The sequence below is a fragment of the Neolamprologus brichardi genome, chromosome 1 (genome assembly GCF_056152115.1).
Source record: "Neolamprologus brichardi isolate AB-2024 chromosome 1, ASM5615211v1, whole genome shotgun sequence".
Lineage (NCBI taxonomy): Eukaryota > Metazoa > Chordata > Actinopteri > Cichliformes > Cichlidae > Neolamprologus > Neolamprologus brichardi.
Genome location: NC_142104.1, coordinates 2,789,175 through 2,812,327, shown reverse-complemented (window position 1 = coordinate 2,812,327; position 23,153 = coordinate 2,789,175). Strand labels below are relative to the sequence as shown.

The 23,153-nt window shown below is 43.6% G+C and overlaps 2 protein-coding genes across 4 annotated transcripts; one reads left to right on the top strand and one right to left on the bottom strand.

Moving 5' to 3' along the window:
- Positions 1–3,151: 3,151 nt before the first annotated feature.
- LOC148106269 (uncharacterized) lies at positions 3,152–9,916 on the bottom strand. Its single transcript, XM_087843219.1, has 2 exons — positions 7,843–9,916; positions 3,152–3,483 (listed from the first exon to the last, which is right to left on the bottom strand). The coding sequence occupies exons 1-2, from the start codon at positions 9,887–9,889 to the stop codon at positions 3,152–3,154; spliced, it is 2,379 nt and encodes a 792-aa protein (XP_087699345.1). The 5' UTR covers positions 9,890–9,916.
- A 3,604-nt stretch (positions 9,917–13,520) lies between these two features.
- On the top strand, positions 13,521–22,038 carry LOC148106268 (uncharacterized). Of its 3 annotated transcripts, none has more exons than XM_087840360.1 (14): positions 13,521–13,641; positions 14,790–14,900; positions 15,921–16,009; positions 17,363–17,426; positions 17,590–17,728; positions 17,809–17,938; positions 18,122–18,309; positions 18,790–18,872; positions 18,965–19,033; positions 19,739–19,934; positions 20,029–20,106; positions 20,369–20,484; positions 20,567–20,682; positions 21,420–22,038. In XM_087840360.1, the coding sequence occupies exons 1-14, from the start codon at positions 13,552–13,554 to the stop codon at positions 21,451–21,453; spliced, it is 1,503 nt and encodes a 500-aa protein (XP_087696486.1). In that variant the 5' UTR covers positions 13,521–13,551; the 3' UTR covers positions 21,454–22,038. The 3 variants fall into 3 exon arrangements, with proteins under 3 accessions (XP_087696486.1, XP_087696462.1, XP_087696416.1); XM_087840336.1 differs by having other exon boundaries at positions 17,363–17,474; positions 18,068–18,309; positions 20,032–20,106; XM_087840290.1 differs by having other exon boundaries at positions 17,363–17,474; positions 18,068–18,309.
- The last annotated feature ends 1,115 nt before the right edge of the window (positions 22,039–23,153 follow it).

Here is a 23,153-nt window from a genome sequence, read left to right as displayed (position 1 = left end):
AACTATTTTCAGTTGCAGATGATAAAGGATTCAGAAAGTTTATTCATGCAGGTCCATATGACAGAGAATGTGCATCTTCTTTTTGTTTTCATATTATAATTTATATTTTATTGTGTTGTGGTTTGCAGAGTTTTGTGTTGTTTCACTTTAAATTTGTAAAAGGAAAAAGCTGAAAATTTAAATAGTTAAAAGTTGAAATGTGAATAGTTGATTTTTGTATTATATGATTTATTTATTACATTTTATGTGGAGTGAATAAATAAAAGTATATTTACGGTGGCCCCTACAGACAAAGCACGTACAAACTTCAAATCACGTACAAACTCTGAAGCACGTACAAACTCCAAAACATGTACAAACACGTAAAAACTCCAAAACACGTAAAAACTCCAAAACACGTAAAAACTCCAAAACACGTAAAGACACGTACAAACTCCAAAACACGTAAAAACTCAGAAGCACAGAAGTGTGTGGTAATAACGTGTAAATGAAAAAAAAAATTAATTATTTGACTATATATGAATGCTTGTGTATAAATACATAAACAATACACATATGCTTTCATGCTTTCAATTGTGTAATTTAAGTTATCTAGGTAGCTCTGTTTTGGAAGTTCAGTTCATGCTAGAAATGTGTTTTGGAGTTTGTACGTGTTTTGTCTCTGGGGGCCACCACATATATTTATATATAAACATATATAAATAAAACCACTTTTTTTTTGTACATTAGTAATTCCTTTTGTGCATAATTTTATATTATTGTTAATGATTAAATAATTAAAGCAACAAAACAACCTGAAGAGCCGGTTCGGAGCCGAAAGAGCCGGCTCTTTTTAGTGAGCCAAACCGAAAGAGCTGGTTCTCTAAAAAGAGCCGGAAATCCCATCACTACTGGTTATAGCTTAATGCCGAAAATATCATGTTACGTGATTTACTATTTTCTGAAGCTTATTTACAATTTACAATGCTTAACACCATTCCCATCCCTGCTGTCAAAAGATAAAAATCTGTTTTTCATGCAGTTTCACACACTAAAGACATTTCATTCTTTTTGGTTTCTTGTTGTCAATCAGCAGATGCGAGTCTGGAAGAAGTTTTAGAAGAATATAAGACCAGTCTGAGGAGGAGGTTTGAAAGTGTGACTGAAAAAACTGATAATACAGGAGGTGGAACCCTCCCGAACAGGATCTACACTGAGCTCTACATCACAGAGGGACAGAATGAAGATGTTCATAACCAGCATGAGGTGATGCAGCTGGAGACAGCTTCCAAGATGGAGGCTCTTGATGACATTACAGTCAGGTGTCATAACATCTTTAAAGCCTTACCTGACCAAGAGAGACCCATCAGAGTGGTTCTGACCAACAGCGTCGCTGATCAGAGATGAGCAGTACAGTCTTCTGGAGCTGCTCCATGTTTTCCATCCAACATTACAGAAGGTCACAGCAGAGAAGCTGGCTGTCTGTAAACTTTTGTTCATTTTTGACGGCCTGGATGAAAGCAGACTTTCATTGGATTTCACCAACAGGGAGCTTGTGTCTGATGTCACAGAGAATTCATCAGTCAGCCAGCTGCTGACAAACCTCATCGAGGGGAATCTGCTTCCCTCGGCTCTCGTCTGGATAACTTCCCGACCTGCAGCAGCCAATCAGATCCCTCCTAGATGTGTTCACAGGGTAACAGAAGTACGAGGCTTCACTGATGCCCAGAAGGAGGAGTACTTCAGGAGGAGATTCAGTGATGAAGAGCTGTCCAGAATCATCTCCCACATGAAGACATCCAGGAGCCTCCACATCATGTGTAGCATCCCAGTCTTCTGCTGGATCACAGTTCTGGAGCACATGTTGACTAAAGAGCAGAGAGGAGAGCTGCCCAAGACCCTGACTGACATGTACTCACACTTCTTGTTGGTTCAGATGAAGAAGGGGAACAAACATGTAGGGGGACATGAAACAAGTGAGATGGCTGAAAGGAAATTTCTTCTGAATCTGGGGAGGCTGCATTTAAACATCTGGAAAAAGGAAACACCTTCTTCTACCAAGAAGACCTAGATCAGTGTGGTCTGCATGCTACTGAGGCCTTGTTTCACACAGAAGTTTATACGGAGATCTTTAAACAGTGTTTGTTAATCTTGAAGGTGGCTTTTATTTGTAATTCAGGTCTCAATGTCTCTTTGTGTATACTTATATGCAGAAGTAACACAAAAGAAGAAGTGGGAGCTGGCCTGACACCAGTAACTGACTTCCAGTGAAAGCTTTGGCTAATAATATTTTTTAGCGAACATTTTTCTTGTAAAACAAAGGGGGGCCTAGCAAAAAAAGTTTGGGAACCACTGCTCTACAAGGTCAGCAAAATAAAAAAAATGTGTTAACCCATGGACTAAAAAAAATGTTCGAAGTGGACTAGGTGCTAATTTTCAGATGCCAGGTCTACATCTAGAATCAGAATGAGCACATACATACACAACCAAAGTGAAGCATTAAGACAAAACATAGCAACGTCAAACAGGGTCCACACATTTTGCCACAAATACATGCAAAACAACTAAATTGGGCCACAAAAGTGATGTAAATTGACCAAACTAAGACACAAATCAGACAAAAACAGATGCAGCATGATCACAAACAGACAAGTCGGCTACAAACTGATGCAAAATGACTAAAATCACACGTGTAACACCTACATATTTGACAACAGAAGAAAAACACAAACAAACTTGGAATGTATTTATAATTTGGATTTTTTTTTTTATTTCATGCCGAATTAGATATTTTAAAAATCAAGCCAAATCACAATGTCTCCTCCCTGTTTGTACTGTAAGGTCAAAGCCCTACTGTACTACAGAGAACCCCAACAATCAAATGATCCCCCTCTGAGCAAGCACGAGGCAACTGTGGGGAAGAAAAACTCCCTTTAACAGGAAGAAACTTCCAACGGAACCGGGCTCAGAAGGGGCGGCCATCCGCTGCGACCGGTTGGGGGGATGGAAATCAAAAGGAGACGAGATGGCGTGAACTACAGTTCTAAAATTTGGATTTGAGAGCTGATCCCAAAATTTTATGGTGATGTTTTTAAAAAAAGGATTTGGTGCTAAAAGTCTGCTTCAAGATTTTAAAAGAAGCAGGGCAGTGGGAAAAGCCAAAATGGTCATTTTAATGATCTCTGGCTTTAGTGAACCACCTGAAGGGTTTTAGCAATGCTTTTCCCAACGCAGAAAAAAACCTGGATATTTTGGACGTCTTTGGGGGACTCGGGATGACTCCGAGGCTGATTTTTAGATGTTTAATCAGAGCCTCATCAAAAGATGAATCATTTGCCATTGAAGCCCTAAAGACATTGTCTGGGGAGCCAAACTCCTTGATGAGGCATTTGGCTATTTTCTTGATGAACTTTTTCTTGTCATTTGTCAGACTTGTGGCAGACGCTGTGCTGCTGAGTTCAGGCTGCATTAGATTGCTCAGACGATTGATGACCGTGTCTATTTCTTTTGTAGTAGATGGGATCCGAACAGCAGACTTTTTGGTCTCAGGTTTAGATTTATGGATGATTCTCATGATAAGGAGCAACGCAAGGTCACTGGAAATTTTCTGAACATCAGAAGATGAAACTGACACAGAACCCATCTCTGATATTTTGGAGGAATCTTTGAGAGAGTGTTTCAGGCTCAAGGTTCCAGATGATTTTTCTGGAGAAATTCTCCCAGGTTTTGGTGTTCTAGGTGACTTGTCGGATGCCAGGGAGCATTTATATGGAGAAATGCTCCCAGTTTTTGGCATTTGTGGTGACTTGTCAGATGCCACAGAACATTTATCTGAAGAAATGCTCCCAGTTTTTGGTGTTAGAGGTGGATTTTCAGATGCCACAAAGCATTTATCTGGAGAAATGCTCCCAGTTTTTGGCGCTCGAGGTGACTTGTCAGATGCCACAGAGCATTTATCTGGAGAGATGCTCCCAGTTTTTGGTGTTCGAGGTGACTTGTCAGATTCCACGGATAATTTATCTGGAGAAATGCTCCCAGTTTTTGGTGTTCTAGATGACTTGTCGCCGGATGCCAAGAAGCATTCATCTGGAGAAATGCTCCCAGTTTTTGGCGCTCGAGGTGACTTGTCAGATGCCACAGAGCATTTATCTGGAGAAATGCTCCCAATTTTTGGCGCTCGAGGTGACTTGTCAGATGCCACAAAGCATTTATCTGGAGAAATGCTCCCAGTTTTTGGCGCTCGAGGTGACTTGTCAGATGCCACAGAGCATTTATCTGGAGAGATGCTCCCAGTTTTTGTCGTTCGAAGTGACTTGTCAGATGCCACAGAGCATTTATCTGCAGAAATGCTCCCAGTTTTTGGTGTTTGAGGTGACTTGTCAGATTCCACGGATAATTTATCTGGAGAAATGCTCCCAGTTTTTGGTGTTCGAGGTGACTTGTCAGATGCCACAGAGCATTTATCTGGAGAGATGCTCCCAGTTTTTGGCGTTCTAGGTGACTTGTCAGATGCCAAGGAGCATTTATCTGGAGAAATGTTCCCAGTTTTTGGCGTTTGAGGTGGATTTTCAGATACCACAGAGCATTTATCTGGAGAAATGCTCCCAGTTTTTGGCATTTGTGGTGACTTGTCAGATGCCACAGAACATTTATCTGAAGAAATGCTCCCAGTTTTTGGTGTTAGAGGTGGATTTTCAGATGCCACAAAGCATTTATCTGGAGAAATACTCCCAGTTTTTGGCGCTCGAGGTGACTTGTCAGATGCCACAAAGCATTTATCTGGAGAAATGCTCCCAGTTTTTGGCGCTCGAGGTGACTTGTCAGATGCCACAGAGCATTTATCTGGAGAGATGCTCCCAATTTTTGTCGTTCGAAGTGACTTGTCAGATGCCACAGAGCATTTATCTGGAGAAATGCTCCCAGTTTTTGGTGTTCGAGGTGACTTGTCAGATTCCACGGATAATTTATCTGGAGAAATGCTCCCAGTTTTTGGTGTTCGAGGTGACTTGTCAGATGCCACAGAGCATTTATCTGGAGAGATGCTCCCAGTTTTTGTCGTTCGAAGTGACTTGTCAGATGCCACAGAGCATTTATCTGGAGAAATGCTCCCAGTTTTTGGCGTTTGTGGTGACTTGTCAGATGCCACGGAGCATCTACCTGGAGAAATGCTCCCAGTTTTTGGTGTTGGAGGTGGATTTTCAGATGCCACAAAGCATTTATCTGGAGAAATGCTCCCAGTTTTTGGCGCTCGAGGTGACTTGTCAGATGCCACAGAGCATTTATCTGGAGAGATGCTCCCAGTTTTTGTCGTTCGAAGTGACTTGTCAGATGCCACAGAGCATTTATCTGGAGAAATGCTCCCAGCTTTTGGTGTTCGAGGTGACTTGTCAGATTCCACGGATAATCTATCTGGAGAAATGCTCCCAGTTTTTGGTGTTGGAGGTGGATTTTCAGATGCCACAAAGCATTTATCTGGAGAAATGTTCCCAGTTTTTGGCGCTCGAGGTGACTTGTCAGATGCCACAGAGCATTTATCTGGAGAGATGCTACCAGTTTTTGTCGTTCGAAGTGACTTGTCAGATGCCACAGAGCATTTATCTGGAGAAATGCTCCTAGTTTTTGGCATTTGTGGTGACTTGTCAGATGCCACAAAGCATTTATCTGGAGAAATGCTCCCAGTTTTTGGCGCTCGAGGTGACTTGTCAAATGCCACAGAGCATTCATCTGGAGAGATGCTCCCAGTTTTTGGTGTTCGAGGTGACTTGTCAGATTCCATGGATAATTTATCTGGAGAAATGCTCCCAGTTTTTGGTGTTGGAGGTGACTTGTCAGATGCCACAGAGCATTTATCTGGAGAGATGCTCCCAGTTTTTGTCGTTCGAAGTGACTTGTCAGATGCCACAGAGCATTTATCTGGAGAAATGCTCCCAGTTTTTGGCATTTGTGGTGACTTGTCAGATGCCACGGAGCATCTACCTGGAGAAATGCTCCCAGTTTTTGGTGTTGGAGGTGGATTTTCAGATACCCCAAAGCATTTATCTGGAGAAATGCTCCCAGTTTTTGGCGCTCGAGGTGACTTGTCAGATGCCACAGAGCATTTATCTGGAGAGATGCTCCCAGTTTTTGTCGTTCGAAGTGACTTGTCAGATGCCACAGAGCATTTATCTGGAGAAATGCTCCCAGTTTTTGGCATTTGTGGTGACTTGTCAGATGCCACGGAGCATCTACCTGGAGAAATGCTCCCAGTTTTTGGTGTTGGAGGTGGATTTTCAGATACCCCAAAGCATTTATCTGGAGAAATGCTCCCAGTTTTTGGCGCTCGAGGTGACTTGTCAGATGCCACAGAGCATTTATCTGGAGAGATGCTCCCAGTTTTTGTCGTTCGAAGTGACTTGTCAGATGCCACAGAGCATTTATCTGGAGAAATGCTCCCAGGTTTTGGTGTTCGAGGTGACATGTCAGATTCCACGGATAATTTATCTGGAGAAATGCTCCCAGTTTTTGGTGTTGGAGGTGGATTTTCAGATGCCACAAAGCATTTATCTGGAGAAATGTTCCCAGTTTTTGGCGATCGAGGTGACTTATCAGATGCCACAGAGCATTTATCTGGAGAGATGCTACCAGTTTTTGTCGTTCGAAGTGACTTGTCAGATGCCAAAGAGCATTTATCTGGAGAAATGCTCCTAGTTTTTGGCATTTGTGGTGACTTGTCAGATGCCACAAAGCATTTATCTGGAGAAATGCTCCCAGTTTTTGGCGCTCTAGGTGACTTGTCAAATGCCACAGAGCATTCATCTGGAGAAATGCTCCCAGTTTTTGGTGTTCGAGGTGACTTGTCAGATTCCATGGATAATTTATCTGGAGAAATGCTCCCAGGTTTTGGTGTTCTAGGTGACTTGTCGGATGCCAAGGAGCATCTACCTGGAGAAATGCTCCCAGTTTTTGGTGTTGGAGGTGGATTTTCAGATGCCCCAAAGCATTTATCTGGAGAAATGCTCCCAGTTTTTGGCGCTCGAGGTGACTTGTCAGATGCCACAGAGCATTTATCTGGAGAGATGCTCCCAGTTTTTGTCGTTCGAAGTGACTTGTCAGATGCCACAGAGCATTTATCTGGCGAAATGCTCCCAGTTTTTGGCATTTGTGGTGACTTGTCAGATGCCACGGAGCATCTACCTGGAGAAATGCTCCCAGTTTTTGGTGTTGGAGGTGGATTTTCAGATGCCCCAAAGCATTTATCTGGAGAAATGGTCCCAGTTTTTGGCGCTCGAGGTGACTTGTCAGATGCCACAGAGCATTTATCTGGAGAGATGCTCCCAGTTTTTGTCGTTCGAAGTGACTTGTCAGATGCCACAGAGCATTTATCTGGAGAGATGCTCCCAGGTTTTGGTGTTCGAGGTGACTTGTCAGATTCCACGGATAATTTATCTGGAGAAATGCTCCCAGTTTTTGGTGTTGGAGGTGGATTTTCAGATGCCACAAAGCATTTATCTGGAGAAATGCTCCCAGCTTTTGGTGTTCGAGGTGACTTGTCAGATGCCACAGAGCATTTATCTGGAGAAATGCTCCCAGGTTGTGGCGCTCGAGGTGACTTGTCAGATTCCACGGATAATTTATCTGGAGAAATGCTTCCAGGTTTTGGTGTTCGAGGTGACTTGTCAGATTCCACGGATAATTTATCTGGAGAAATGCTTCCAGGTTTTGGTGTTCGAGGTGACTTGTCAGATGCCACAGAGCATCTACCTGGAGAAATGCTCCCAGATTTTGGCGTTCGGGGTGACTTGTCAGATTCCACGGATAATGTATCTGGAGAAATGCTCCCAGATTTTGGTGTTGGAGGTGATGCACCAGATTCTTTTCCTCTGCCATCTGAATCAGGGCTTTTTTCCTGTGTTGGGGTCTGTGTTCTTTTAATAAAGTTTTGGATGTCTTCCAGGACCCCAGAAATCTTGTCCATTTGAATCATTTGATCTTTCTCTTCATTCTCCACCCACAGTAAAAGCTTCTGCAAAAACCTTTCTACTGTGTCATCTATGAGGACATAGAGGACTTCAGCAGAAATGGGACGCTCTACTGATTGTGGAGTCCTGGAGATGACCGTGTCTGAGAGGGATCTACCCATTAGAGGTATGGGGATTTGATACACTCGATCCATCATAAGTAGATCAAACACTTTTGCCATTAAGTCCACCGTAAAATTTCTGATATGCCCACTGTTTTTAAAGTCCCCCAAGGTCTTATCGATGAGGAAGAGTCCTTCTTTCTTTGTTAATTTGTCATATAACTGATTAACGTCTGATCTAATGACGTTAAAGTCGAATGAAGAAGAACGTTTAATTGCGGTTCCCAGGCTTGGCGTATGTCGAGAAGGGGAGCAATGAGCCTCTGTACTCTGGGGACCAGCCGTTTCAGGTACTGACCCTGGAAGAATGGAAACTATACTTTTATTGGAGGGCACTGTTTCATTCTTGAGGTGGTTGCAAATGTTTTGTAGACAAACAAAATGTTTCCTGTTTGACTTTATTCTTTTTTTCAGCTCTGTTTTCATTTTTTCAAATTGTTTTTTTGCAAACATGGAAAAGTTGTGTTTGCGTGCTTTGAGCCTGGCGTGTGAGGTGGATGGCACACATTTGGAGAAGAAGTGTCTCACCTTGTGGATAATTAAGCCTGCATTAAAGGCAGGTTTGGGTAAGTTACATTTCTCACAGAGCTCTTCACTGCTTGAATCCATGTTAGCAAGTATCTCACCTACGATGTCAGCTGCAACCATTTCTACTGGGGTTGGAGCCTGGATACTTTGTGTTTCTGCAGTTGGTTTTATTTTGCTTTGTTCTGTTACAGCTGATTCTTCTGGGAGCTCATCTTTATCTTTTTCTGTCATCTCTCCATCTGAGCTCCTTGTTGACAGAATAACAGAAATCTCTGCGATTGCTGATTGCACTGATATTTTTGAACCAGTACTTTCTGTACTGGGATCAGACCCATTTGTCCCACACTGGCAGCGCAGCTTACATGCTGCATACCTTTTCAGGCATGAGGCAGCGCAACAAACCATGCGGTGTAGTTTCTTAATACTACTAAATTTGCCGCTAACATAAACGGCGGGGTCTAGTGGGAAATCGGGGCTTTTTTCAATCAGTGCAATGGTTGAGCTGACCTTTTCGATGATCTCTTCCTCAACCATCAGTGTCAGCTTGTCAGCGCTCTTATCTTGCTGTTTTGAGACATTAAGAGCGCCGGCGATGGCAGCTGAGATTGAGTCTCCGAGGGACACCCTTATTTTCCCCTCATCCATAAACTCTTCCCTTATCATGGGTTCCTGAATAACAGGAAGGGCTATTTCCAGGATGCTGGCAGAGGCAATCTGAATGATTTCAGAAATCATATCAGCGAGCACCGCATGGACCCTAGAGTTGCATTTTCCATTTTCTATTATGCTCCACTGAACTTCAGAGAGCCTTTTAAAGCACCTGTTGATTGGCGGCATAATCTGGTCTGGTGTGACCACCATTGAATTTTTGTTTTTGTTGCGTGTTCCCATTGTTGTGTCCCAAATTAGATTTTCTGTACTGGAATCAGAGCTGCTTGTCCCACACTGAAACGACACCTTACGTGCCGTATAACTTTTCAGGCATGAGGCAGCGCAACAAACCATGCGGTCTAGTTTTTTACTATTACTAAGTTTGTCGCTAAAATAAACGGCAGGGTCTTGCAGGAAATCAGGGCTTTCTTCAATCAGTGCAATGGTTAAGCTGACCTTTTCTGAGATCTCTTCCTCAACCATCAGTGTCAGCTTGTCAGCGCTCTTATCTTGCTGTCTTGGGACATTAAGAGCGCTTGCGATGGCAGCTGAGATCGAGTCTCCAAGGGACACCCTTATTTTCCCCTCATCCATAAGCTCTTCCCTTATCATGGGTTCCTGAATAACAGGAAGGGCAATTTCCAGGATGCTGGCAGAGGCGATCTGAATGATTTCAGAAATCATACCAGCGAGCACGGCATGGACGCTGGAGTCACATTTTCCATTTTCTATTATGCTCCACTGACCTTCAGAGAGCCTTTCAAAGCACTTGTTGATTGGCGGCATAATCTGGTCTGGTGTGACCACCATTGAATTTTCATTTTCGTTGAATGTTTCCATTGTTGTGTCCCAAATTAGATTTTCTATACTGGAATCAGAGCTGCTTGTCCCACACTGGAACGACACCTTACGTGCCGCATAACTTTTCAGGCATGAGGCAGCGCAACAAACCATGCGGTCTAGTTTTTTACTATTACTAAGTTTGTCGCTAAAATAAACGGCAGGGTCTTGCAGGAAATCAGGGCTTTCTTCAATCAGTGCAATGGTTAAGCTGACCTTTTCTGAGATCTCTTCCTCAACCATCAGTGTCAGCTTGTCAGCGCTCTTATCTTGCTGTCTTGGGACATTAAGAGCGCTTGCGATGGCAGCTGAGATCGAGTCTCCAAGGGACACCCTTATTTTCCCCTCATACATAAGCTCTTCCCTTATCATGGGTTCCTTAATAACAGGAAGGGCAATTTCCAGGATGCTGGCAGAGGCAATCTGAATGATTTCAGAAATCATACCAGCGAGCACGGCATGGACGCTGGAGTCGCATTTTCCATTTTCTATTATGCTCCACTGACCTTCAGAGAGCCTTTCAAAGCACTTGTTGATTGGCGGCATAATCTGGTCTGGTGTGACCACGATTGAATTTTCATTTTCGTTGAATGTTTCCATTGTTGTGTCACAAATTTGATTTTCTTCGTTTGAGTGAAGTGTGAGAATTTTCTTGTATTACGGAGCGCCGACTGCTGAACGTTTTGCAAACAGATGAACATCGAGTTCTGATTTTTCTGTCTGAGAGCCCTTATTTATAGGTTTGGTTGTCTGTGACGTTACTGACAGATCAAAGCAAGCGCGTCAGTGATGTCACACGGAACGCACGCGGAGACGCGACGTTCCACAAGGAGCGCACGCGGAGACGCGACGTTCCACAAGGAGCGCACGCGGAGACGCGGCGTCCCTTGCGCGCGCTCACAGATTTGAATGACGCCTCAGGTGTATCGTTCGTTAGCCACCCACCATAATCCCAGGATTCATTGCGAATCATAGGTTGGAGGATGTTAGGGGGGGGGAATGGCCGACGGCCGAAGCGGAGAAGAAATAAACTCTTAAAAGTTAGTTCTGGGTTTTTATCTCACTTCAGTTATACACCGGAACAAATGTTAGCATAATGAAAGAATTGTAGAATTAAGTGGAGTCAACAGCGACAGCATAGTGCAGTCATATCACTAATGTTAGCATAATGAAAAAGTCTTAAAAAGTAAAATTTAGCTAACCTTCGGCTAAGTTACGTGACGTTAGTGATATCGCCACTTAACGCGGCTCTTTGGTCAGTTAGTTAGTTTAGGTTTCCGCCGAAGCTGGGTCTGTTTGTCGGTGTGAAGCCACACGTACTTTAACGTTTTAGGATACACCGAGCAGACGGTTCATACTTGCCAACATTCAAAAGGGCTGTTGGGGGAGGGGAGGGGGGTAAATACATTTTACAGTATTTATTTATCGGACAAAATACATTAAATGTCACCGTTATTATTGGCTGGCCGGAAACAGCGGGGGTGTCCAAATTCAAAGGCTGCTTCCACCTGAGGACCCGGCCTTCGCGGTCTAAAGAAAGCCGTGTAGTACGTCACGAGCTCTCTGAAACTACCGTCTGCTCCTTGCTATCTAAAATATAAACGGGGGCTGGCGTAAACTCTCCACCGTCTCACACTTCTGTTTAATCAGTTTTCTGTTTGACGTTTATTCAGCTTTGTGAAAACCCCAGAGGACCCTTCCCGAGGGATTAATAAAGTTAAATTTAATCGAATCGAATAACTTTAAATCATCATCAAAGTGACTTATATATCATGTTTAACCGAAAGACCACGGGGGTTTGAAAACGATGTGTTGGTCGGCTCAGATATTTGAAGTTTACACAGCTACATTCTCGCCTGAAAATATTTTAAAAGTTTATTTTGTGACCCAGAAAGAGAAATAAGAGTAATATTAAAACTAGAAGCTGCCGCCATTGTTGGAAACTGGAATTGGCTGGGCCGCGCTATGAATTCTGCGATATGTTTTTTCAATTTTGTTGTCCGGGTTGAAAATCGGGAGAAATTCGTGAGAATGGTGGCTCTGGGAGATTCTCAGGAGGGGCACTGAAATTCGGGATTCTCCCGGAAAAATCGGGAGGGTTGGCATGTATGAGACGGTTCACCAAATATGTGGCCCGCAAACTGTGGTGAGGACACAGACTCAACCATGCTGTGCTGAAGTTTGTCCTTAAAAGAGCTCTCATCCTGTATAAACCACTAATAATGAGACAGACAGTAGATGGAGAAGTCCTCCTCCTGTTTCTCTGCTGTTTTTGTCAGGCTTATATCAAACAACCTGAGTTGTCACCTTTGTTATAAAGACCAATGTTCTGCGGGATCCTGTGTCCTGTTTTAGTTGTGCTGCTTATTTGCTAACTGCCATGGTTGATTTCCTTCTGCAAGTGTCCAGAGTCAGAATTGAGAAGGTGAGAGGAGACGTGACAGAGGCTCTCCACCCCTGATGAGACACCAGGACAGTGTGTGAGGAAGAGGAGGAGAAAAAGGAGCCAGCATCAGCTGAGAGATATAGAGGAGAACAGGGGGGCAACAGACAGCTCTCTGTAGTTGACGGACTGGTAAAAAACAGTTTTTAGATATTTACAGAAGTATCTCCAACACAAACTGTAACAGCTGCATACAGGGAACCACTCAGTCATGTTTATCCTGCAGGAGAGGATCTGACAGGGAAAGAAGGAAAAGTAAGGGAACCACGGACAACTTTGATAATGCTTTGATTTATCCACAGTATATTTAGTTCAAATATTGTTTTCATCACAGAGGGATTGTGCTGGTTTCAGTGGGAAAAGTATGCAGCTCATTTAAATATGAAGTTCAAAGAGCTGTGAAAAGTTGTCCGTTCATAAAGTGTGTCAGTATTTTATAAGGATGTCATGTTTCTGTATCATCTCTCTCCTGTCAGAGCCTCTTACCCAAACATCAGCCTGTTTAATGCTCTCATATCTTCAACATCTCAAGTAAATTATACTGCACAGTTTTCTCTCCAATAAAAGAATATTTACTGCATATATTTTCTTCCATTTTATCTGAAACATTCAAGGAGATCTTTTACTGTATTTTGGTGATATTGCCCTTAAATATGACTAAAGCTTTCATACAGTGGTGATCATGGACATAACTCTGAGATCAGTCTGACTGAACTCTGAAAATCACTGAGTGTTATTTCACAGAACCATAATTAGATTAACTCAAACTGAAACACGCAATGTTAAACAGTAGTATAATTATCATTAACTGTCAAAGTAAGTTCGTATTTTGCTTGTTTCCGTTTCCATCAAAAATCTAATTATCAACTAATTATCATATCTCCCACCGCCCCCGAATGCACCAAATTTCGCTTGTGAGGCTGTTGCCACGGTAACCGTCATTAGCTAATGTGGCTTTTGGCTAAACGACAAGTTTTATTTGTACCGAAAAATGGCGTCAAGGAACATCGACCCTTTGTCAGCGGAGGAGCCTTCAGAAGGCGGAGAAGAGGAGAGAGAAGCGTGGAGCTCGGAGTCTCAGGTAAACCGAAACGTGTTTCGGAGCTAACGTTAGCTCGGTGGCTAGCGTTAGCGTGATGCGTTCACTTGCATGTGAGGTTTGTCTTCTCTTGGTCTGAAGCACTTCACGAGAGCAAAGTTATTTTAGAGCGTCTGGTCCCGACAGTCTGACTGAGATGGAGCAGGCATATTTATTCTGTAACTTCCAGTAATTCTGTAACAGTTATTATAAAGTTCAGGTAATAGTAAAGCACTATTAGAATTCCTAGAATCTAAGTACAGTGCAATACCGAGGTCGCTACTTTTATCTTTGATGTATTGACGTTTTTATCGAGCTTAAGATTTCATTTACAAAACATAAGGAGAGCTAATAGAAACATGGGCAGATTAGTGAACAGCCTCAAGGCGCCACTGGATCAACCAAATAAACGTTTCAAAATTAGGATTCACCAGCGTTAGCGTCATAATAAAGGGTCTGTAAATAATTTTTAAAACTCTGTGCTGTCACTGTGGACTGTTATGTGCAGATTAATGTTGTAAGATGAGTCTGAAAACTATTTGTAAAAGTGACACTGATGGGCAGAGTTGCATGTGTATTGCAAAACCAGGTAAAATGGCTTATCTTGCACTAGCCTGCCTTTATTTCATGTTTGACATTGATGCCTCAAAGCTGGTTGGGAAAGTTTCCCTTAAAAATCATCTGGGGACATAAGAAAGACCTTCACGGGACAGTAAGACCCAGAAACCCCAACCTAAATGGCTTTTAGGTGATAGGGCAGCCACAGGTCATTGAGTGAGTCAGAGGGGAGGGCCAAACATGCAAACTGGCTTTGAGCCGTTCCGCCCTCATGTTAAAGTAGGGAAATGCACATCATCAACTCTATATTTTTATCTGCAGCACCAAATTTTACTGCTATTTCTCTGTCTGGGTTCTATGTGCGGTAAGATCCCACTTTCTCCTGTTCATTCAGCTATTGCAAAACAAGCATTCATTTAAAACCAAAGCTTAGAATTTGAGCTCCAGTAGCCCAAAATATATTGCTGTCCGAAGCTGGTCCATAATTATACTGGGCAACCTCTGCATGGATGTTCTTTGTACAGTAGATGTCAGTCTTCTATCTTTCTCCTCAATGGTCCTCTGCTAGTTTGCTGTATAACCTGTGTCTGCAGATCCCAGTGAAGGTGTTGCAAGCTCACAGCGATGCTGTGACCACAGCTCGAGTCTGCTGCGACAATCGCTGCATCCTGAGCTGCTCCTCAGACTGCACCGCTGTCCTCTGGGTAAGCTGCTGTCATGGTCGGCAGTTTTTATGAGTTGATGTGCCTGTTTTGATTTTAGGGTTGGTCTACACTCGAGTTTCTAATGTCAGTTCAATTCAGTTTTATTTATACAGCGCCAAATCACAACAACAGTTGCCTCAAAGCGCTTTATATTGTAAGATAGATCCTACAGTAATAGATACAGAGAAAAAGCCAACAATCATATGACCCCCTATTAGCAGCACTTTGGTGACAGTGGGAAAGAAAAACTTCCTTTTAACAGGAAGAAACCTCCGACAGAACCAGGCTCAGGGAGGGGCGGGGCCATCTGCTGCGACCAGGAGATACTTGGCACTTTGAATCTCCTGTTGCACCACATCCCCAAAGTTCTGTGGAGGCCATTGGACTACAGTTAACTCATCGTCATGTTCAAGAAACCAGTGTGAGACGATTTGAGCTTTGTGGCTGGAAGGAGCCATCAGAAGATGGTGCACTGTGGTCAAATAGGCATGGAAATAGTCAGCAACAACACTCGGGTATGCTGTGGAGTTTAAATGATGTTTAAATGATGCTAAGTTGACACCAAAGTGAACATAACTCTACACTCTTAAACTACCAGCAGCCTGAGATCAGGACACAAGGCAGGATGGATCAGTCCCACCGTCTCAAAGTCCCAACAAGAAATACAGAAGATCAGACAGTTCCAGTTTTTTTATTGTCTTATTTTGGTGAGCATGTGTAAACTGTAGCTTCAGCTTCTTGTTCTTAGCGGACAGGCGTGGCTCCCCGTGTGGTCTTCTGCTGCTTTAACCCATCTTCTTCAAGGTTGTGTGCTGAGAGACGCTCTTCTGCAAACCCTGAGAGAACCTCTGTGTTTTTGTGCGTCCACATCAGTCTGTAGAATCTCAGAATCTGTGTTTGACTGAACAGCCTCTCTGTAGATCAGTTTTCTGATGAATTCATTCCACAGAAAGTTTAGGAATAAATCATCAGAAGGTTGTTCCATATTCACTCTTCCTGGTTGACCTCTGACCTGTGTAGGATGTGGGGAGCTGTCAGCCTCTGAGGACGTTTGATGGAGTTCACAGTAAAGCCATCACTGAGTGTGCTCTGATCCCAAACAGCAACAGGTGGGTTCCACGTTAGCTTTAAGTTCAGCTAGGTTATGATCCTGCAGCTGAGAGCAGAGGATTTCTCTTTTGAATTTTGCAAACATTATGACCTGGAAGCCAAAATCTTTCCACCTGTATTCCTTTTGTCTTGGTCAAAGCTGAGCTGTCGGGTCTTTTCAAGTGAAGCAGAAAGAAGAAAGGGTGAGATGAACTTCTGCCAACATTTACATTAAGTAGCGTTAGAATTTGGCGGTGTACAGGTCAACATTAAAACATTTTTTCAGTTATTTGTGCAGCTGGCCTTGTAGTCGATTACTGCAATGTCTTTTTTTTTTTTTATATCAAGGTCTTTTTATTGATCAAAGAATTGCTTCCAACAACAATTACAGCAATATTAACAAACAGTCGTGCCCCCACCCCCCACCCACCCATCCAGAACAGTGTAACTAAAACCCAGCCAGAGAGGAAAGAAGAGATAAAAGAAAAGAAAATTACAGATACAAAGTAAATAATAAAATAAATGAACAATAGCAAGGGAAAAAAACAACAACAAAAAAACCCCACTCACACGCGCATTAAGCGATAGTATCGGGACTTAATCTTCCAAAGTAAGTAGGAAAAGGTTGCCATGTTTCATAAAACCTCTGAACCGAACCTTTTACAGTGTAGCGGATGTTTTGCAGCTGAGTATAGTACATGACATCCTTAACCCATCGCCCATATACAGGTGGAAGTGGCTCTTTCCATTTCAATAATATCATTCTACGGGCCAAAAGAGTGCAAAAGGCCAGAAGATCAGAGTGTGATTTGGAAAGACTGGCATCACAAGGCGTCACCCCAAAAATAGCTATAAACGGGCAGGGTGCAATTGGAACACCAAATATGTTGGACATGGTTTCAAATATGCTTTTCCAAAAGCTACCCAGTTTTGGACATGCCCAGAACATGTGAAATAGGGAAGCAGGCTCTCGATTACTGCAATGTCTGAATATTTGGAAAAATGAGTTCCCGTGAGCTCCCCGTCACTGTCACTGGAACTGTAAGCTCCACCAGCTGGTGAAGATTCGCTGTTACCAAGACTGTAAAGTCAAGTAGACTTGTAAAAGTTGACTTTCTGAGATTTGTAAAACAAAAAGTAGCAATTTTTTCACCTTTATCTGATGATAGATGAAGTTTTTCTTCATTTCTTTGAGGAAAAAACATCTTTGTGAATTAACCGATGACTTATTCATCGTCCATGGACCCGTAAGGCTTCATGTAATCTCTCACACTGATGAAAAAAACATAAAGTTCACAAAAAACAACAATGCAGAAACTTCCATGTAGTAACCCGAGTGCACCTGTGAATGAAACGTTTGCTCTGTGTGTCAGGATGGTCACAGTGTCCTGGGATAAGAAGATGGTGGCCTGGGACCTCGAGACCGGACTCACTCTGGTAACGTCTGCTGTCACGCTCCTGGAGTTTCAAACCAGCAACCTTCCTGTGATTCGCTGCACACATTTCTCTGCGCACACGTTTCTGCTCTTTCACACACATGGAATAAATTTGGTCTTTTTGCTTTTCTGAGTTTGACTCACTTTTATGATCTTTGTCGCAGTGGAAATCGAGGCAGCTCGGCCTGCTGACCTCCTGCAGCTCCTCGTCTGACGGCCGGCTGGTCGTTTGCGCTGTAAATCCTCAGAATGGCGTTTCCATCTGCGACGCCGCCAGCGGACAGATGCTGCACCACGTCAGCGGTAGGACAGGTCGCGTGTTGCCCGGTCGGCAATAATACTCCTGTGAGCGTCAGTGAGCGTGTGTTTGCTTTGCCGATCAGATCTTCACCGCTCCTGCGTCACTCGATGTCGGTTCGACCCTCAGAGCCAGCGAGTGGCTACCGTCTCTGCAGACCGCAGCATCAAACTGTGGGACCTGCGGGCGCAGAAAACCACCGTGTCCATCGACAGGTGAAGCATTTCAGTGACCTGTAAACGCTCTGAGCTCCTCTCACGCTGTGTGGCTTTTGTCTTCAGCGTGAGACACTCTGAAGTCTCAGATATTTATCAGATTCACAAAAGTTTGATGACAATTTTCAGACCCTCAGAGGAGCCCCCCTGTGCGCTTGTTCTTGTTTACATTCTCGCAATCAGTAACCATGGAAACGTCGTCTCAGCCTGCTGCTTCACCAGCAACGGGCACTTCCTGTGCACGGCGTCGTGGGACAAGACGCTGAAGCTGTGGGACCTGCAGGCGGGGGGGTTCCGATCTCACGGCGGGACGCCGCTGCAGGGAGGCCACGAAGGCAGCGTGAGTGCCTGCTGCCTCGCCGCTGCTGACGGTGAGACCTCTGAGCAAGCAGGTGTCCTCAGCTGACGTCCTCAGATTCTCCAGTAACATTTGTGCTGAACTACGAGCAAGAGGCGGCGTTTGATCGATGAACACTTGCTAGATCCACGTATGGACAAAAGAGTTCTTTTAATGTGTATTTTTAACTATTTAATTATTTATGCATTAGGATTTAGCTAATTTTTACGAATGAAAATGAACAAAGCTCATCGTGTCGTGTGCTGTAAGTATGTTTTCTGCCCTCGTTAAGAAGCAGATCTAAAGGATCAGAGGTCAGGTGGTTTAGACCTCTGGTGGTTGCACGGCTTAAGATTTGTAAGAAATGTCAGCACCTTAGAGTCCGTCGTGCTGTTTACTGTTTAGAAAGCAAGCACTGCTCACTGAGCTGATGTGTTTTTCTGCAGGTACTGGAACATGCTCAGTTCTTCCTCATAATGTTTGCCTAAAATCACTTCCTGTTGTGTTTCCTCAGCGAACCTCCTGGTGTCCGCCTCCTACGACGGGACTGTTGCTCTCTGGGATTTGTCGTCTCTCTCTCAGACTCTCGTGCTGAAGGTGATTAAACTCGGCTGTGTGAAGACATCCTGATGTTTCTGGTCGTGTTCTTTTAGACACTTAACTCCTGATTTTGCTTTTTCCCCCATCAGGGCCACAGTGATTGGGTGACAGATGTGTCAGTGAGTGCTGACAGGAAGTTGGTGGCTTCTTCCTCCAAGGTTCACAAGTATTTTCACTCACAGTCCCGACCAGAAGTTTTTAGGAAGTTTTTGCTCCTTGAGCTTTTCTTTCTTTCTTTTTTTGTCCTGTCTTTCTCTCCTCACCCTCACCGTGCTCACCATCTCTGAGCCTGGGTCTTCTGGAGGTTTCTTCCTGTGAAAATTTAGGTTTTCCTTCCCACTGTCACCAAAGTACGGAGCCCCGCAGGGGACATGGGAGAAAAAATAATTAAGACGGACTTTTGCGAGATCTCGCATAACAAACTCGGGATCTCGCAAAACAAACAAACTCGGGATCTCGCAAAAGTTTTAGCCGCATTCTTCGGGCGTCGGCTCGAAGCCGACCGGGAGGTCGAGGCACGATGTGCCGGGAAAGCGGTGTTCCTCCCCGCTGTAGTAGGTCGAAGCTAACGGGAAGAATGCGGCTAAAACGTTTGCGAGATCCCGAGTTTGTTTTGCGAGATCTCGCAAAAGTCCGTCTTAATTTTTTTTCTCCCATGTCCTCTGCGGGGCTCCGTACCAAAGTGCTTGTTCACAGGGGGTTTCTCTGTTTTAATGTAGGTCTGGATCTTACATTATCATCGGTACCCTGGATGTTTAATCTGTTTTCTGATAATTCACCAGAGAAATGTTAAAAATCATTTTATGGAAATTTGGAAAGCAAACAGTGTTTAGTCTCCTGGAAGACCTGCATGTCTGTTTAAGGCCATCTTTGCCAGCTCCTCCGATGAGAAGTCCTCCTCTTCATCAGAGGGGGAGAGCAGCGATGAGGAGGAAGAAAAGGTGACAAAGGAGGATGAAGGAAAAGTGGACTCGGAGCCACTGAACCTCTTCAGCATCCCCTCCTCCTCCTCAGCCACCACCTCCTCCTCAGCCACCACCTCCTCCAGTCACCAAGCAGGTACTCTGAGTTTGCTGAATCACCTTAACCTTTCTTCTAATCTCACGTCCCTGTCGAGCGTAACTCTGTCAACTCTTCTCTGCTCCTTCAGAAGCAGCAGTTTCCACTCAGGCCTCCGAACAGGAAGAGGAGGAGTTTGGGCCGAAGCTGCCGCCTCCCTCGGCTGCTCTGAGTGAGTGTCACCCACCAGATCAACAACAGACAACTCAAGTTTATTCACCGTGACCCAGTCACGTGGTTTCCCTTGCGTGGACATTGTTTTTATAGATGCAGCAATCTCTCTGTGATCAGCTCAGCTGGGTCACATTCATGTGAATCGATCCACCTTCAGTGTGTAGAACTAGAGCGTCTGTTCATCGACTTCATTAAGTGCATCCTGCTTTGTAAAAGCGTTGCTGGAGGGTTAATAACCTGCCTGTTGTTCCTGTGTTTAGTCAGAGGAGGCGCCGCCTCCATGCGCCCTCCAATCAAGGAGGTTAAAACGGGCAAGAAGAGCAAAGAGAAGAAACACAAGAAAAAGAAGCATTACAAACACAAGAAGGAAAAGAAGGTAGAAAACGAAGAGTAAGGATCAGATCAGATAAAATGACTCCTTCCTCACGCTGAAGCTCTGACTTCTTTTTTCTTTACAGAAGAAGAAACACAAGAAGCACAAGCACAGAGAAGCAGCCGAAGAAGAGCGAGGAGGAGGAGCCGGCGAGCAGGAAGGTGAAGACGGACAGGTGTCGACAGACGAGCTGCTAAAAAGGTCAGAGGTCACCTGTCAGAGCATCGAAAGATGACCCTGATGGAATAGGAGACACTTGGAAATTAGTTTGTTATAAAGTGCTGATGTTAGTCAGAAGCTGTGTGTGCAAAACAATTATTAACAATATTTAGAGTTTTTTTCTCTTTTTTTGTTTCCACCAAAACGTTTTAAATCCATAATCCAGAAACTCATTGCGTTCACTTAAGAACATAGTTTGTTTTTATCTGCTCTTCTGTTTCTGATATAATTTTTATTTATCAGATCTTATAGATCAGCGGTCTCCAACCTTTTTTGCGCCACGGACCAGTTTATGCCCGACAATATTTTCACGGACCGGTCTTTAAGGTGTCGCGGATAAATACAACAAAATAAAACTAGTACCGGTACCGAAAAAAAGAAAATTTATTCCTAACACTCGTGAAAAGACCCAGGAAAACCGAGTAAACGATAAAAACGATAACAAAATAACGCTGAAATAAAAACCCTGAAAACCAAACATTTCACACCTGAGCCTCAACTCTCGCGGCCCGGTACCAAACGACTCACGGACCGGTACCGGTCTGAGACCCGGGGGTTGGGGACCGCTGTATTAGAGGGGTAATAATCTGGTGTCTGGGGAGTGTCGTGTTTACGTTTAGTAAACAGATGCTTTTATTTTTAAAAACTGAATTTAGTGTCGTATGCAAAGCACCTTGAACCGTCTTCTTCACTGTCTGTGTGTTTGTTTTCTCTTCCAGACTGAAGAGCATCCGCTCCCATCAGATGTGGTGAATCAGTTGGAGGTCTGTCCTCTGTGAGGACCGTCAGTCAGCTGATTGTTTCACCTGACAGATTACCTGCTGTGTAGTTTTAGGTGATAACATAAAATCTTTATAACCAAGTGTTCTGTATTTACTGACCTGCTGGGAAACCTTCAATCACACAAAAAACTGACGTTTTGTGTTTAAGTGAAGAAGTCTCTCTTAAAGGAGGTAAACATGTCACTGTCACTGCAATCGATGAATGGAAACAAACGATGCAACCTTAGGTTACACTCGAGACCAAAAAGGCCACATTGGACAGAAAAGACGTGTAACCTTGATTACTATGGAGAAGGAAAGGAACAGCTGATTTGGGTTGCTGTGGTAACATCGTTACCAGTTACATTGTAAGAAGTTTATCAATATTGACACAAAGAGAAAAAAGAAATGTGAACTTTTAGAACTTTTGCTACATATTCTGATGATTTCAGAGACTTCTGTGTGTGACGTCGTTTAAGCTTGACATTGATATAATATTACAAACATTAATCCAAGATTACAGATTGGTAAGAAATGTGTTACAGATGGAAGTATGTGTCACAATTACTGGATTCCACGTTTCTCAGACAGAAGCAGTTTTTTTTTTTCATCTTTATTTAATCAGAAGGAAAAATATCCTCATTTCCATGAGAGACCTGCAGGAAGAAGCAGCACAAACAAGCTTTTTGTTAGCTTGTTTCACAGTTTGTGAAACTGTGGTATGAAGTATATGTTGTGTAAATGTCACTTGTGACTTTGAGCCACACAGTCGACAGCTGAAAGTAAACATGGACAAAAACAGTAATAAAAGTTTCATTGTTCTATAAATCTTTGATCAGGATCAATAATCAGGATTTATTCATTTCAAATTATTCTGTAAATCTATAGATTTAAAAATCAAACTTATGCACCCAAAGCTGTGTAATATTCTAATAATAACTGATAGAAAATAATTGATTTTCATCAGTTAATTCACACATGAGAAGATACATGAACACTCAGACTCAGACTGCAGGCTGAGCTAAATAATTTCATCTCATCCACTGGAGCACATGAAGGGTTTTAACTTTCAGTTGAGGACAAAGCTCGGTATCTGACCATTGATGTTTCGGCGCTGTACGTGAGCACGCCACAGATCATAGCGACGGCAGCAAGAAGACATCCAGCTATGAAGTTCAGGTTCATGGCGTTCCCTGGAAACAAGAGAAGGTCGGTTTTAATTCAGCGTTATCAAAAGTTACAGTGACTAAAACAAAGCAGCCGACTCTGTTTCCATACCTGCACTCCTGCTGATGTCTGCTGACCTCTTCAAGCACAGGGGACCCTGGAAAAGTGCTGTGCAGTCTGCATGACAGCCCCTCTCTTTCAGCAGTGGGAGTGGTGGTGAGCGTTTGACGTGGAGTTGATGCATCCCTGTGAGCACCTGGTGTTGGAGTTTCCTGCTTCACATACTGAACAGCTGATGTATACCTGAATGCAAGTGATTGGCTGTGCGTGTCACTCAACCTCAAATCTCTCAGTATCCAAGTGCTGCACGTAAAACATTCTGATGGAAAAACTGAATTTACATTAAGTGGAGATTATTTATTTAGCTTCCCGCAGCGCTACAAGCTGTTGATGGAGATCATGGAGTTCTGCCCGGCCCGGGAGCCAGCCTCCTCTGAGGCCTTCCCCAAACTGCAGCCTCAGTTC

Bases quoted from the DNA above. Each gene is read 5' to 3' on its own strand.
- LOC148106269 (XM_087843219.1), bottom strand. From the start codon at position 9,889: ATGATAAGGGAAGAGCTTATGGATGAGGGGAAAATAAGGGTGTCCCTT. The intron at 3,484-7,842 runs GCAGAGGAAAAG...CTACTACAAAAG, and splicing joins AAAAAGCCCTGATTCAGATG to AAATAGACACGGTCATCAAT.
- LOC148106268 (XM_087840290.1), top strand. From the start codon at position 13,552: ATGGCGTCAAGGAACATCGACCCTTTGTCAGCGGAGGAGCCTTCAGAA. The intron at 14,901-15,920 runs GTAAGCTGCTGT...TGACCTGTGTAG, and splicing joins ACTGCACCGCTGTCCTCTGG to GATGTGGGGAGCTGTCAGCC. The intron at 20,683-21,419 runs GTCAGAGGTCAC...TTTCTCTTCCAG, and splicing joins ACAGACGAGCTGCTAAAAAG to ACTGAAGAGCATCCGCTCCC.